Source organism: Salmo salar, chromosome ssa03 (assembly GCF_905237065.1).
Source record: "Salmo salar chromosome ssa03, Ssal_v3.1, whole genome shotgun sequence".
NCBI lineage: Eukaryota > Metazoa > Chordata > Actinopteri > Salmoniformes > Salmonidae > Salmo > Salmo salar.
In genome coordinates this window covers 53,705,100-53,721,466 of record NC_059444.1, presented here as the reverse complement: position 1 = coordinate 53,721,466, position 16,367 = coordinate 53,705,100, and the positions used below count along the sequence as shown (strand labels likewise).

The 16,367-nt window shown below is 46.6% G+C and overlaps 1 protein-coding gene across 6 annotated transcripts in view; it reads left to right on the top strand.

The window, feature by feature from the left end:
* pbx4 (pre-B-cell leukemia transcription factor 4) overlaps nucleotides 1-16,367 on the top strand; it is a 44,660-nt gene that overhangs the window by 24,615 nt on the left and 3,678 nt on the right. For 2 of the 6 annotated variants that reach the window (XM_045714946.1, XM_045714944.1), the window contains 6 exons: nucleotides 9,211-9,458; nucleotides 9,688-9,878; nucleotides 10,005-10,140; nucleotides 10,464-10,620; nucleotides 14,510-14,637; nucleotides 16,201-16,287. In XM_045714946.1, the coding sequence (XP_045570902.1) occupies nucleotides 9,211-9,458; nucleotides 9,688-9,878; nucleotides 10,005-10,140; nucleotides 10,464-10,620; nucleotides 14,510-14,637; nucleotides 16,201-16,287 (947 nt within the window). The remainder of the gene's footprint in view (nucleotides 1-9,210; nucleotides 9,459-9,687; nucleotides 9,879-10,004; nucleotides 10,141-10,463; nucleotides 10,621-14,509; nucleotides 14,638-16,200; nucleotides 16,288-16,367) is intronic. The other 4 variants (XM_014192699.2, XM_014192697.2, XM_045714945.1 and 1 more) reach the window with 3 other exon arrangements.

Below are 16,367 nucleotides of genomic sequence, written 5' to 3'. Positions count from 1 at the left end.
GAATGGGTGGCAACCCTAAGTCTAAATATTGCTGTTACATTGCACAATCTTCAATGTTATGTCATAATTATGTACAATTCTGGCAGATTGATTATGGTCTTTGTTAGGAAGAAATGGTCTTCACACCGTTCGCAACGAGCCAGGCGGCCCAAACTGCTGCATATACCCTGACTCTGCTTGCATTGAACGGAAGAGAAGTGACACAATTTCCCTAGTTAATATTGCCTGCTTAACATGAATTTCTTTGAACTAAATATGCAGGTTTAAAAAAATATACTTGTGTATTGATTTTAATAAAGGTATTGATGTTCATGGTTGGGTACATTGGTGCAATGATTGTTTTTTTCACAAATGCGCTTTTTGTTAAATCATCACCCGTTTGGCGAAGTAGGCTGTGATTCGATGATAAATTAACAGGCACTGCATTGATTATATGCAACGCAGGACAAGCTAGTTAAACTAGTAATATCATCAACCATGTGTAGTTAACTAGTGATTATGTTAAGATAATTTTAATGCTAGCTAGCAACTTACCTTGGCTCCTTGCTGCACTCGCGTAACATGTGGTCAGCCTGCCACGCAGTCTCCTCGTGGATTACAATGTAACTGACCATAATCGGCGTCCAAAAATGCCGATTACCGACTGTTATGAAATCGGCCCCAATTAATCGGCCATGCCGATTAATCGGTCGACTTCTAGTTTTTAGTCTTCTGTCCAACAATGAAAATTCATCAACCTTTTTGCTCAGACAACTTGGAGGGCCAAATAAAACCACTTGGGGAATCCTGTTCTACAGGCTGTATAGTTTGTTTCAAGCAGGCTATGTTTGAGTAGTTTAACTAATTCGAGAGTACATTGTAGTACCTACTTACCAGTACTCTAGATTTGTGCTATAATACTATTTAGTATAACCGCTGAATCTGTGTGTTTGATTACAGAGTTAGTGCTAGTGTAATCAGACGGGCACAAACACCCAACATGCAGGCTTAGCTTCTCCAGCTCTCTCCCCGGTAACATCTGACTCTGTCATGGTGCTCGTTGGTTCATTATAAATGGCCGCTGCTCCTCTGATCTACTGCTTAATTGCCACCTCATTTGCATAACAGTGCAAATGAACAACCTCTCAAATGAGCGTTCATTTTTCAAAGTCTTTAGGAGCTCCTTCAGAGGCGACTCTTAACGAGCACGGGAAAGCAGGCAGCTGGGCTGATGAGAGGGAAGACGGGGAGCCTACATGTACATATCATTTCGACTAACCTGTAGCCCCCCGCACCCCTTTTATATAGCCTTGTTTTATGAACATTGAAAAATATATATAAATAAAACAAATTTGAAAATATTTTACTAAACCAACAACGCAGTTTAAAAAAATATATATATATATTTATGAAGGGACTGTAAGCATTTCATGGTTAGGTCTACACCTGTTGTATTAGGCGCGTGTGACACAACATTTGATTTGAGAGGGAGAAGGATGGAGGGGGAAAGGGAGTAGTGTTGTACGTTATACTGAAACGTCATTTTTTGATATTAGAACGTGAAAAACGGTTCGATACTATAATTTGTTACTTTCGGTACTTCAGTCAAATGTACCTCAGGTCGTATACTGATTGAGAGGATCAAGTCTGTCTCCTTATAGCGCGAGCGCACCATTCCTGCCTCTTGTCTGCTCCACTTACTCATTCGCTAGAGCACTGGGAGTCTGGACTGCATCATGTTAGCTCCCCACTCATGCTGCACAGAAGTTAAAACACTTGAATAATGCAACACAGCATGTAACATTTTTTTTACCTGTTCATTACTGTTCGCAAAACAATGTCCATACAGGCTAGAACACTTTCCAATGCAAGAAGATACCGGTAGCTTCCAGCTTTGTAGGCTAGCTTTCCTTGCTAGCTTACTGTGGAAGCGAACATCAATTCACTATCCTAGTACTTTGTTTGTGATAATATACAAGCGTAACGCAAAATATGATGATTGTCACCAAAAACTTTTAAAACTTAATCGTCTCCCCATGTCCAAAGAAACTTTTCCCCTTCGCCTGTCATGTCTCTTTCTCACGACCTCAACGGACTGTGTGGGCGTGTGCCTCGTCATGAATGACATCATTACTGGGTTTAAAGAGACAGTGCAAACTTTTATTGAAGAAGAGATTGCAACTTCTATGCAAATGTTGTTGATCAGTACAATAAAATAAGTCCCAAATGGAAGGGAAACCAATTGTTTCATCTATAGCCACATGAAATCAATGAAAACAAGCTCAATAACTCAATGCATGCACACAATCCTATTGAATATTTCAAATACCTTTGACTATTGGACGTTCTTATAGGCACTATAGTATTGCCAGCCTAATCTCGGTAGTTGATAGGCTTGAAGTCATAAACAGCACTGTGCTTCAAGCATTGCGAAGAGCTGCTGGCAAACACAGTAAAGTGCTGTTTGAATGAATGCTTACGAGCCTGCTGCTGCCTACCACTGCTCAGTCAGACTGCTCTATCAAATATCAAATCATAGACTTACATTTTAAATGTGATGTTACAATTAGATTGTTCAAGCGTTGGGCATCTTTTGAGTTCAGAGCAGTAGAAGAGTTTCTGTCTGCGTCAAGTGCAATTCTGTGATTTTATTTTTTTTTTTTTTATTAAAAAAAAAAATATATATATTTTTTTTGGGGGGGGCTAATAAGAGTTGGGGTTTTTTTACGTGGTATTTTGATACTAAACCTGGTATCAGTCAAAATTCTGGTGTCATGACAACACTAGGAGAGCGAGTGAAGGAGGGATAGAGGGACAACGGCCGCTTTAAGGGATACATCTACCTAATCTCTTTGGAGGGCTCCTGAGTGTTGCAGCGGTCTAAGGCACTGCATCTCAGTGCTGGAGGCATCACTACAGACCCTGGTTCGATTTCAGGCTGTATCACAACTGGCCGTGATTGGGAGTCGTGTAGGGCGGCGAGAAGTTGGCCCAGCGTTGTCCTTGTTCGAGTGACGGTAGGCCGTCATTGTAAATAAAAATTTGTCCTTAACTGACTAATCTAGTTAAATAAAGGAAAACATTTAAAATACCCTCCTGCCTCTCACTCCTCCTCTCATCTCATGCCTGCTGCTCTTCTAGTGGATGCTTATTATGGAGAATGTGTTGGATGGTATAGGCTCATATAGAGCACCTGAGAACAGGAGGTGTGTGTTGAGCCTTATAGGCCTAGATCTGATTTAAGCCTTTTGTCCCTGATTTGCTCTGGTTTCTATAGTTGTCGTCTCTAGTTAACAAAGGGTTGATTTCATGCTTAATGGTATTCGCTGTGTTTGCCCAGGGCGGGACATCTCCCCATTCACACCCCTCATCACACGGTGTTGACACTGACCACTCACCACTCCCTCGCTCAGGAAGGAAGCACACTGACCATTTGTGTGACCGTTTGTTTGTTTTTGTGTGTGTGTACCTGGGTGTGTGTGTGTACCTGGGTGTGTGCCACAGGGTTTCAGTTAAGAGGACCAACACAACCACAGACGCTGCTTAAAGCAGGTCCTGAGACATCCACAGCTTACTACTGCCCCTCTCCAAAAAGTACCACTCGATAGACTAAAACTGTTGTCGGAACGAATGTGGTCCCCAATTGACAACTTGTGTAGCTAAAGATGTCACGATGCCCTCCCCTCCCTACTTACTTATGAACCGCTAGCGTCACCTTTTTTGTACAGCTTGTTTGCTGTTGCACGCGACCGACTGGGTTTCGAACCCGGGTCTCAAGACTGTGAGCCTGTTGAGCGAAAGCCTTGGAAGTCTTCAGGTCTCAGGCAAGGTAAGTCGTCGTCATCAGGGCTCCCGAGTGGCGCAGCGGTCTAAAAGGCACTGCATCTCAGTGCTAGAGGTGTCACTACAGACCCTGGTTCGATTCCAGGCTGGGATTGGTGAGTCCCATAGGGCGGCGCACAACTGGCCCAGTGTTAGGGTTTAGCCGGGGTAGGCCGTCCATTGTAAATAAGAAAGAATTCTTAACTGACTTGCCTAGTTAAATAAATAAAAAAACATCTGAGTGTGGTTCCCGACCTCTGTTACACCAGGGCTATGTTATTATTTGTGCTAGAGGGAGGAGGGGAAAATGGTAGACGATACCCCTGGATTAGGACTAGTACTCCAGACAGCAGTCAGACGACTCCCGCTGTAGCATGGGGATCCTAATTCAACCTGTGGGTTCAGTAACAGTCTTCAATTTCCTCCCGGGGCCCAGAGTTACTTTGCACTCTTCCTTTCTGATGCCACAGAATGCTCACTAGGTTGCTTTCATCATCAAATTTCGAATGACAGAGTACTCCTTTATAGAAGTCTATGGGTGTCATAGACCTAGGTTGAAAATATTTGATATTTTTATCATTTTCAACCTAGTCATAGACTGGGAACTTTGCTAATAGTGAATTTATTTCACGAAGGGTTTACTGCACATCCTCCTCTTCTCTGTGAGTTGGCATTGAGACCAGTCTTTTTTTTTCTCTCATTTGGGCCAGTGACTTTCACTTAGTGCTGATGGCGAATTCGCCAGAATGTCAAGCCTTGACTTGTATGCAGCTCCTTCTTGTTTTGAAGGTTATGTAGCTTGGAACCTCCTTCCTGTTGGACCATTCTTTTCTTCTGGATCCAGTTATGGTATAGTAGTAGGAGCATTTCTGAAGCGTTCTTATTCTGCTGTTCCCTCTTGCCTTTTTACATTTTTTTTTTATCTTCTTCCTCTGCCTCTCTGCTTTTAAGTCTCCTCCTGTGACTCCCTTGTTTTTCCAATTCTCCTTGGTTCTTCTTCTAGGCTGCCCTCTATCCTTACTTTTTCTCCCCCCCCCTTCTCTTTCTCTCTCTCCCCGGTTCGCTCCCTCAGTGGAAGGCTGAGAATACCCAAGGGAGCTGAGGCAATTAAAATGCTAATCCTGTCTGTCTACAGGGAGAGGAGGAGGAGGAGGAGGAGGAGATGGAGAGGTGGGGGCTGACAGCATGAGGGATTGCAGCTCACATGGAGAACTCAACTGAAATGGAGAGCGAGAGGCGCTGGAGTGAGGGGGGTGCCGAGAGAGAAAGGGGGATACAGGAGAGGGGGTGGGGGGGGCGAGAGTGAAAAGGGGTTGCAGGACAGAGCGAGAGAAGAGAGAAGACAGACGTGGGATAAAAAGTGTGTGTGTGCCATGAGCTGAGGGATGGATGAAGGCCTGAATGTGTTCGGGGTACATGCATCTCCCCCTAATGTACTGAAGACACTGCTGGTCTGTTAGGGTGGCCTTCAACCTCACCCTGCCACACATGAAGGCCGAGAGCAGGGCTTCTCAACTCTGACCCTACGAGGTCCGGAGCCTGCTGCTTTTCTGTTCTACCTGATCATTAATTACACACCTGGTTTCCCTGGTCTAAATCAGTCCCTGATTAGAGGGGAACAATGGAGAATGGAAGAAGAAAAAAAATGCAGTGGAACTGGCTTTGAGGTCCAGTTGAGTTTGAGGGGCCTAGAGTGTGTACCTACCTACCTGCGCGCTACCTACTAGGCCTACTACGCACAATTGCGTTCTAGCCTGTGTGCATAGCGATATTGGCTGTGAGGCAGGAATGAGCTTCAGGATTATGTATGCAGTGGAAACCCCCAGCTGGAGAGCCTGAATATTTCATAGTGTGGCTGTAGCTCTTCTCCTCTCGTCTCGCTGCCTGTCTCAATGCCACACAACCTAGGGTGCTGTTGTGTTTTTCTACTATGTAATTGTATTGTGGCCGCAAACACCAGCTCCTTATTGCGTTATTGGAAAATGCATTACGACTGCTCAGTACTGAGTGCGTAGGCCCTAATAGATGTGTATGTGTGCGATTTGTCAGAAATCACAGCTTAATAATTGGAGTAATTAGGAGAATCTGAGGTCATTAGGGGCTACAGCTGGGGGCTATAATAATGAAAGGTGGGGGGGTGGGGTTGGAGGGTGTGTGTGTGTGTGTGAGCAGAGAGGTGGGGCAGGATGGAGGGGGAAGACCCGGAGAGGCATGGTTGACCTCTTGGGCTGTCGGTCAATCCTTCTATGACCACTGCATCCTTGTATGACACTAACTGACCAAAAGCAAATACTTTTATCTGATGAAGTGCGTTTTGCCTGGAGTGCTAGATGGGTGGGGTTTGTACCTTTTGGGACTATTCCATTGACGTTGTTGGTCTAGATGAGCTCAATCAAGCACAGCTAAAAGTATTTGGTAGGTAACAAATACTATTTTGTGTTTTTTGAGCCGACGTCTGAATATTCTGGGCCTCCAGTGTATTGCACTGTCTGCTGCCTCTGCTGGATCGGGAAATGGTTCGTCTGGAACAGTGTCTGGGACGGGACTCCTACACACACGTGCGAACACACACAGTCTGGACGCTACAGACTTACTGGAGAGCACACACAAGATAGGCTAATCCTCCTAACACTTAAAACACAATCTACTCAAGACAAGCACACACACAACTCTAGAAAACTTAGCAAGTAGGTGTATAGTTTGCGTACACATCGTAAAAGCACTTTCTCTCTACCTAGCCTATAAGTACTAAAGTTTAGCTTTGCGAGTGGAGAGGGAGATGGGCCAATCGGGGTCATTAGTTCAGTCGGCTGGGTCTGCTGCATTCCTGAGCGGTGAGCGGGGATGAGAGAGGGGGAGCAACCGTGAAGGAATGCGTCTTGGGGAGAACAGAGGGAACAGAGAGAGGATCTAGATGGAGAAAACAACGGAGGCAAGAGGGAACAAGAAAAAGAGAGCAACAGCAGGGGAGAAAATAAGTTTATAGAAAAGGAGGGAAAGTTAAGAGAAGAGAGGGAGACCATTGTTTAGGGGATGCGGGGACGAGGGGAGTGGGCAGAATTGATAGGATACACTTTTAAAATAGTACACTAACAGAAAGGATATTGACTTTATTGTGGAAACATTTGTTTTTATCTCGTGTCCAGTAACTACATGTTAAAGCCCCAATCCAGAGTTGGTGTTCCAGTCCAACAGCAGGCCCTGCCACTAGGTTGTGTATACGTTTCAAGAATCAATGGATAGGCCTGTATCATTTAACATTGAGCTGCAGGAAATATCCCAGATGTATTTACTGTTTAGGTGAACTCTCTCCGATGGCTGTGTTAACCCAGAGAGGACAAAGCTGGTAGAAATAAAATGATCTCCTGTCTTTCCTCTGTTCCAGAACTGTAAGCTGTACAGAACAGCTGCTAGGTATGGCTTTAACAAAAATACTTTATTTATCCGTGCAAGAGGGAAATGTGTCCTGTTGGACCCAGCCCCATGGACATACACACATTTATATACTGAACAAAAATATAAACGCAACAATTTTGAGGATTTTACTCATTTATAGTTCATAAAAGGAAATCAGTCAATTGAAATACATTTATTAGGCCATAGTCTATCGATTTCACATGAATGGGCAGGGGCGCAGGCCTGGGAGGGCATAGGCCCACCCACTGGGGAGCCAGGCCCAGCCAGTCCAATGAGTTTTTCCCCACAAAAGGGCTTTATTACTGACCGAAATACTCCTCAGTTTCATCAGCTGGTCTCCGATCATCCTGTAGGTGAAGAAGCCGGATATGGAGGTCCTGGGCTGGTGTGGTTACACCGTGTGCGGTTGTGAGGCCGGTTGGGCGTACTGCCAAATTCTCTAAAACAACGTTGGAGGCGGTTTATGGTAGAGAAATGTTACATTAAATTATCTGGCAACAGCTCTGGTGGACCTTCCTGCAGTCAGCATGCCAATTGCACGCACCCTCAACTTGAGACATCTGTGGTGTTGTGTGACAAAACTGCACATTAAGTGGCCTTTTTATTGTCCCTGGCACAAGGTGCACCTGTGTAATGATCATAATCTGTTTAATCAGCTTCTTGATATGCCACACCTGTCAAGTGGATGGATTATCTTGACAAAGGAGAAATGCTCACTAACAGGGATGTAAATACATTTGTGCACAAAATTGGAGAGAAATAAGCATTTTGTGCAATCTTTTATTTCTGCTCATGAACATGGGACCAACACTTTACATCTGGCGTTTTTAATATTTTTGTTCAGTATATATTCCTGTACTGTGAACAGCAGAACAGTAAGTTGGATAGAACAGGCTCTGAGAGAGTTACTGGTCTTGGCTTTAATACAGGAATGCTACAGTTCTCTTCTACCCCTTTCACACTACTGAGCCAAACCAAGCCGAGATGTACAGCGTTAGGTTGCAGGACAATGTACAGTACGGCATGATGGTGTTAAAACAAAGGCTGTGAGTCAGTGTCTTTGTGTTTAGGAGTCTGTGCATTGAGAGCAATGTGCGTGTCTGTTTGCACCTGTGTGCGCGTCTGAGTGTGTACTGTGTGCCTCTGTGTGTGGGTGTCTATCTGTAAGAGGGAGAGATGAGTGTGTGGCTGGGGGCTGACAGAGGTCCTGGGTTTAATACAGTGGAATAGCAGAGCGGCTGAAAGCTGTACTTGTGGCCAGCCGAGCTTGCAGTGACAGCACATGCACTCCCATTACTCTGCCCATGCCTCATGTTGCTGCTGCCTGCCTCTCTCGGCTCTGTACTGGCAGCCTGACACTGACAGAGGCGCCACACTGCCACCTGGTGTTAGAATAGGGTGCTGCTAATTTTAGAATTCACTCGAAGAATCTTCTGCGTCCCAAATGGAACCCTAACCCCCCCCTTTTTTTTTAAAGTGCACTACTTTTAGGATGCCATTAGGGACTCATAGCCAAGTGACTCGAGAGAGAGAGTTGACAGGGTTGTTTTGACAGCTCGGCTCTTCTCCTTGAGGTTTTAGTATTGATGAAGTGTCCTACTGTCCTCCCTTCCCTTGCACCGGCTGGAACCCGGAATAATCATCCTCTCCGGTAGAGAAAATACCAAATGCCTATTTGGAAACTTTTTTTTTTCAGTACTAAGGCCCCAGTCCAGAAACAACCCCTAGCTGAGGCACTTCTAAAGATCTGAAAGAAATTGGATAGGAGAAGCCTTTAGCCTAAGCAGTATGACAAACATTCTACCTGGCCTATCTGAGAGTGTTATAACCATATTGCCTATACCTATCCGACTTCTTCAGATCTACCTCAAGTGCCTAGGGTCGGATAAGGGGTTGGATCTGAATGACGTTGCAGTTGAGACACGGTGTTCCCTTATCCTTAATGCCTGATTTTTGATATATTGAATTTCTCTCTCTTCGCCTCCTCTCCAGTGCTGAGTATCCGAGGCATTCAGGATGAGGACCCTCCAGATCCCCAGATTATGCGTCTGGACAACATGCTGCTGGCCGAGGGCGTGTCTGGCCCGGAGAAGGGCGGGGGCTCGGCTGCAGCGGCGGCAGCGGCAGCAGCAGCAGGAGGGTCGCCCGGCGCCGACGGAGGCATCGAACACTCAGACTACAGAGCCAAGCTGGCCCAGATCAGACAGATCTACCACTCTGAGCTAGAGAAATATGAACAGGTAGGAGAGCGAGGGAGACGCGTTTACACAGATTTACCAATCGAAGCTGGAGAAAAACCGCACACGCATTTCTCTCTCTCCTTCAAAGTTGAGTGTTTTCCTGAGAATTTGTGTTATTTTGTGTAACTGGACCGAATTTAAGTTTGAAAATTTGTGTTGATAGTCCCATTTCTCCCTCTTCCTCATCCTCCTCCTCCTCCCTTTCTCCTCCTCCGCCCCTACACCCCAGGCATGCAGTGAGTTCACCAACCACGTGATGAACCTGCTGAGGGAACAGAGTCGCACGCGGCCCATCTCTCCCAAGGAGATCGAGCGCATGGTGGCCATCATCCACCGCAAGTTCAGCTCCATCCAGATGCAGCTCAAACAGAGCACCTGCGAGGCCGTCATGATCCTACGCTCCAGATTCCTCGACGCCAGGTCTGTCTGTGCTTCTCAGAGTTTTGCAGTAATTTAATTTGTTACCTGCAGGGCTTTTTAAAATTGTTCCGAGATGAATATTGTCTGACTGACTTTGTGTGTGTGTCGTATCAATATCTCTGTCAGGCGTAAGAGGCGTAACTTCAACAAGCAGGCTACAGAGGTTCTGAACGAGTATTTCTACTCCCACCTGTCCAATCCCTACCCCAGTGAGGAGGCTAAAGAAGAGCTGGCCAAGAAGTGTGCCATCACTGTCTCCCAGGTACCACCGTACTGCACCACACACTTCTGCTGCCAGTGGACTTACCAGTACTGAAACCAGCTTATCCCCTTCTAATGTATAGGTAGGGGGGTCTGTTCCCCTGCCTAAAATAATTTACCTTTATTTGGTTTCAATTGAAAGTGTCAGGTGACTGAAAATGTACCGAAACAAGGATGGACTACCTGACATTTCCAGTACGAACCGCCTGTTTTCGTTTTCCGTTGGGGAAACATTTTGCTACGGCATGCACTGATGAATACACCCCTGGAAAGACATCTAGGGGATACACTGACTAATACACTGTCTGTCCGTCTCCCCCACAGGTTTCTAATTGGTTCGGCAACAAGAGAATACGGTACAAGAAGAACATTGGTAAGTTCCAGGAGGAAGCGAACCTCTACGCAGTTAAAACAGCGGTGGATGCTGCCAGTGTGTCGGCGCAGGCTAGCCAGGCTAACTCTCCGGCGACGCCCAACTCAGGTACTGTGTGCCCCTGCCAACCACCCCTGACCCCCACCCCTCCATCCATCTCAATCACCCGTCCTCCCCACACCAATCAGCTGAGGTCCATGCTATTACACACACATTACAGTTCATACACACTGGCAGTAGTGTAGAACCACATACACGGAATGAGGACAATGTCTGCATTGCTGTCTGTCCTGTCTGCATTGCTGTCTGTCCTGTCTGCATTGCTGTCTGTCCTGTCTGCATTGCTGTCTGTCCTGTCTGCATTGCTGTCTGTCCTGTCTGCCTGGCTGCGTGCGTGGCTGGCTGGCTGGCTGGCTGCGTGCGTGGCTGGCTGGCTGGCTGCGGCGGTGGCTGGCTGCGTGCGTGGCTGGCTGGCTGGCTGGCTGCGTGTGTGGCTGGCTGGCTGCGTTGCTGGCTGCGTGCGTGCGTGGCTGCGTGCGTGCGTGGCTGGCTGGCTGCGTGCGTGGCTGGCTGCGTGCGTGCGTGGCTGGCTGGCTGGCTGCGTGCGTGCCTGGCTGGCTGGCTGCGTGCGTGGCTGGCTGGCTGCGTGCTTGGCTGGCTGCGTGGCTGGCTGCGTGCGTGCTTGCCTGGCTGGCTGGCTGCGTGCTTGGCTGGCTGGCTGGCTGCGTGCGTGCTTGGCTGGCTGGCTTGCGTGCTTGGCTGGCTGCGTGCTGGCTGGCTGCTTGGCTGGCTGGCTGGCTGCGTGCGTGCTTGCCTGGCTGGCTGCGAGCGTGCTTGGCTGGCTGCGTGCGTGCTTGCCTGGCTGGCTGCGAGCGTGCTGTGGCTGGCTGCGTGCGTGCTTGCCTGGCTGGCTGGCTGCGTGCTTGCCTGGCTGGCTGGCTGGCTGGCTGCGTGCGTGCTTGCCTGGCTGGCTGGCTGCGTGCGTGGCTGGCTGGCTGGCTGCGTGCTTGGCTGGCTGGCTGGCTGCGTGCTTGGCTGGCTGGCTGGCTGCGTGCTTGGCTGGCTGGCTGGCTGCGTGCTTGGCTGGCTGGCTGCGTGCTTGGCTGGCTGGCTGGCTGGCTGCGTGCTTGGCTGGCTGGCTGTGTGCTTGGCTGGCTGGCTGGCTGGCTGCGTGCTTGGCTGGCTGGCTGGCTGGCTGCGTGCGTGGCTGCCTGCCTGCTGCCTGGCTGGCTGGCTGGCTGGCTGTCTGCCTCTGTCTGTCTGGCTCTCCATCTGACTTTTATTCTGTTCCTCTGCTTGTTTGGTGCCTGATGCATTGCTGTGATGTTATTGCTCTCACAGGTTTTCTATAGTGGAGTTTTTTTTTAGACCAAATCTTATTTTGGACCAGATTGATAATCTCCTTGTTAAAAGTTGCTTTAATGTTGTAGAAAGTGGTAATTTTCAGGGATAAATGTAGCTTGACTCAGCAGTATCTTAGATGCTGGGCTATTGCCCTAAGCAATAACTCTTAGTAGGAAATGACCATCGTCCCCCATCGGATTATAAATCCAATTCACTAACAAATGTAGTTTTTTCTTTCTGAATGGTTTCTGTTCAATTTCACCACTTCCTCTTTTGATGTCGTCATTTTAACATGATATATTTCTTACTTATTTATCTTACTACTACTGCAAACTCCCACAGTCACCCTGTTGGCTGTCTGTCTTTATGTAGCAGCCAGAACACCTTCACATTAGTGTACAGTACGCACACACACACACTACCGTTCAAAAGTTTGGGGTCACTTAGAAAGGTCCTTGTTTTTGAAAGAAAAGCTCATTTGTTTTGGTCCATTTTAAAATAACATCAAATACAGTGTAGACATTTTAATGTTGTAAATGACTATTGTAGCTGGAAACGGCTTTTTTCTTTTATGGAATATCTACACAGGCGTACAGAGGCCCATTATCAGCAACCATCACTCCTGTGTTCCAATGGCAAGTTGTGTTAGCTAATCCAAGTTGATCATTTTAAAAGGCTAATTGATCATTAGAAAACCCTTTTGCGATTATGTTAGCACAGCTGAAAACTGTTGTTATGATTAAAGAAGCAAAAACACTGGCCTTCTTTAGACTAGTTGAGCATCTGGAGCGTCAGCATTTGTGGGTTCGATTACAGGCTCAAAATGGCCAGAAACAAAGAACTTTCTTCTGAAACTCGTCAGTCTATTGTTCTCAGAAATGAAGGCTATTCTGTACGAGAAATTGCCAAGAAACTGAAGATCTGGCACTACTCCCTTCACAGAACAGCACAAACTGGCTCTAACCAGAATAGAAAGAGGAGTGGGAGGCCCCGATGCACAACTGAGCAAGAGGACAAGTACATTAAAGTGTCTAGTTTAAGAAACAGATGCCTCACAAGTCCTCAACTGGCAGCTTCATTAAATAGTACCCGCAGAACACCAGTCTCAACGTCAACAGTGAAGAGGCGACTCCGGGATGCTGGCCTTCTAGGCAGAGTTCCTCTGTCCAGTGTGTGGTCTTTTGCCCATCATTTATTTTATTTATTTATATCTATAGATAGATATATAGATCTATATATCTATCTAACCACACACATACACACACAGTGAGGGGAAAAAAGTTACTTTTAATGGTAGGTGTATTTGAACAGTGAGAGACAGAATAACAACAAAAAAATCCAGAAAAACGCATGTCAAAAATGTTATAAAATGATTTGCATTTTAATGAGTTTCTTGGCATTTTCTCACATGAAATAGCCTTCATTTCTCAGAACAAGAATAGACGGACGAGTTTCAGAAGAAAGTCCTTTGTTTCTGGCCATTTTGAGCCTGTAATCGAACCCAAAAATGCTGACGCTCCAGATATTTAACTAGTCTAAAGAAGGACCGTTTTATTGCTTCTTTAATCAAACAACAGCTTTCAGCTGTGCTAACATAATTGCAAAAGGGTTTTCTAATGATCAATTAGCCTTTTAAAATTATCAACTTGGATTAGCTAACACAACGTGCCATTGGAACACAGGAGTGGTGGTTGCTGAAAATGGGCCTATGTAGATATTCCATAAAAAAAATCTGCCGTTTCCAGCTACAATAGTCATTTACAATGTCAACACTGTATTTCTGATCAATTTGATATTTTAATGGACATAAAATTAGCTTTTCTTTCAAAAACAAGGAAATTTCGAAGTGATCCCAAACTTTTGAATGGTAGTCTGTGTGTATATATATACACACACACACACACACACACACACACACACACACACACGTATGTACCAGCTACCCCTATTTGCTCAGGAAGCAGACAGGAGCAGGTAGGTGATGTACCATTGTCATTGTGAGCCGCACTGTATGTCTGCTTCATAGAAATCTATTCTATTATCTGGATTCGATTTCCATGGTCTGCCTCTCCTGCAGTAAGATTACAGATCGCTGGTGGACTGTCGAGTGTCAGCACTCGGACTCAAGACTTAACAACTAAAAATGTCTGAATTCCACTTTATGACGCTCACTTGTTATAGTGTAAAGAAAATGTTGACCGCCGTTTTTTTCATGTAATAAGACATTTGTTTTGTCTTGATTTTGGTCCGTTTCGATCAAGAAAGTTGCAGTTGGCCCTATAGTTTGGCTATTTCATATTCTCCTGCACTAGCCTCATTCTTCATTCACAACAACTTGAGGAAGGTGGAAATTGAGGATCTAGCTGTACAATGTATTGGATCATCTTGGTACCCAGAAGGCTGTGTCACGAGCGACTAAAATCGTTGCTCACCTCATTCTAAACACTCTGACTGTGGTCCACGATCCTCATGTTTTCAACACTAGCCAACGGGTTGTGAGCACGGGTATGACGGTCTCTTTTCAAAAGCCAGTGTACTTTTAACTTCCTGGTTGAACTGTGATCTCTGACCCCGGCACACTGCGGTACCTGATTTGACTGACAGAGCCACACTGAGATGCCTGATTGGCTGACACAGCGTGTGTTGCCTGCAGGGTCGTCAGGGTCATACAGCTTGTCTCATGCAGGCGACGCTGCTGCTGCCTACCTCGGCCTGCACCCCTCGAACCTCAACGGGGCTGGGGAGGCCGTCCTCAACATCGCCCCCTCTCTGCAGCCCCAGGTAGGCACTGAGGACCTCTAGGAAAGCCTGCCTCAATGCTACGACTCCCTCCAATCCAGTCTCTATAGGTTTGCAAAATTCCTGTAATGTTCACAAAATGTCCTGGTTTTCACAATCCTGGTTGAAGGATTTCTGGAATCGGGAGGGAATAGTGAAGGCAATCTTGAAATTTGTTCAAACAAGATTTCTTTAAACAAAAAACAGGGCATTTTGGGGAGGTTTCCGGGACTTTACCACCCCAAAACCAGTGACCCAAACATCCCTAGACACCAGCTCCTCCTAGCTATGATGACCCCCACCTCCCTCTCCTCACCCCTGATCCCTAAACACCCAACCCAAGACCCCCTGTGGCAGCTGTCCTCGTTCCACTTAGCAGAGAAACACGCCTCAGGTGCATTTTGGCCCTCCCCCTCTCTCCACCTTGTTTCAGTTAAGCCTTTGGTGTACCTACCTTACCATTCTCCCCCAGTTATTTATCCATCCATTTCGTCTATGTCCACATTTGCTTCTCCAAATGGCACCCTAGTCCCTATATAGTGCACTACTTTTGATGGATATGGTACCATTTGGGAAGCAGCCAGCCCATGGCCATCTCTCTCCATCCTGTCACCATGGAAGCCAAAGGCCCCCCCCCCCCCACTCCCCATTACTCTGCTGTTGTTGTTGCCCTCCGCTGTTGAGAAAGCCAGCGGTGTTGTTGAAGAGGATCCACAGATTTCTGCTGTAAACAGCCTGAGGTTAGCCTGGACGGTCAGTGTCAGCGGCTGAGGGGAATTCCTCAGTTGCATTGCCTTGACTCTTTTGTCTCCGCTCCCTTCACATCCTTCTCAAAACCCATTGGAGGAGAATGTCAGAGGGGCGAGACCGCTGGCTTTCTCATCCAATAGGTTTTGAGAAGGTGGAGAGAGGACACGAATGCAATTGAGTCTCCCTGACTAACCGGATGGTAGGCAACATTTTCTGCATTCCATCAGTGACAACTGAATACAACATTGTGCAATTTTAAATAGGTAGAAATCATTTCATCTCATCAATCTTGGAATGAACAATGAATCATAGCTATTGGCTTGTGATAGTAGAGGCAGATGGATAGTGTATGAACGCAAAGTCAGGGTTGTACAGAGAAGTTAGCTCATAGGGAACCAGCAGTCCAAACCAAGAGCCATGCTGCTTTTGCATTGACCGATACAGCAGAGGTTTGTGGAAGCTTTTAAAGTTCCTTTAATTCCCACCTGTGTTTGTGTGAGACTTTGCCCTGATTGATGTGCAACTACGTGTTTGTGTGTGCGCCCCAGACCTGGGTTCAAATAGTATGTTATCTTCCAAACACATTTCCTGCACTTGATTGCGCTTGCGTGGCACAACGGAACCAAGCCCGTGCCAATCAAATGCACTCAAAGTATTTGAAAGGAAACAAATCCTTTTTGAACCCAGGTCGTGTGTGTGTTCTTCGATCCTTGTGGGGACCTAAACTCCCCACAAGAATAGTAAAACAAGGAAAGTGTGTGTGTGTATATGTGCATGCATCTCGTAGCTGATGGCGCCTGTCTTGTCTCCGTCCAGGTGGATACCCTGCACCATGTTACACGCCTGACGGCAGGCTATGAGGAGCTGACCTCTAGCTCCCTCTACGCCCCACACCACCTCGACGTGAGTCAAACCTCTCCTTTTTTTATTTAGACCGAAAGAAATGCATGCCTATCAACAAAGCATTTGTAGTCCAGGCAAAT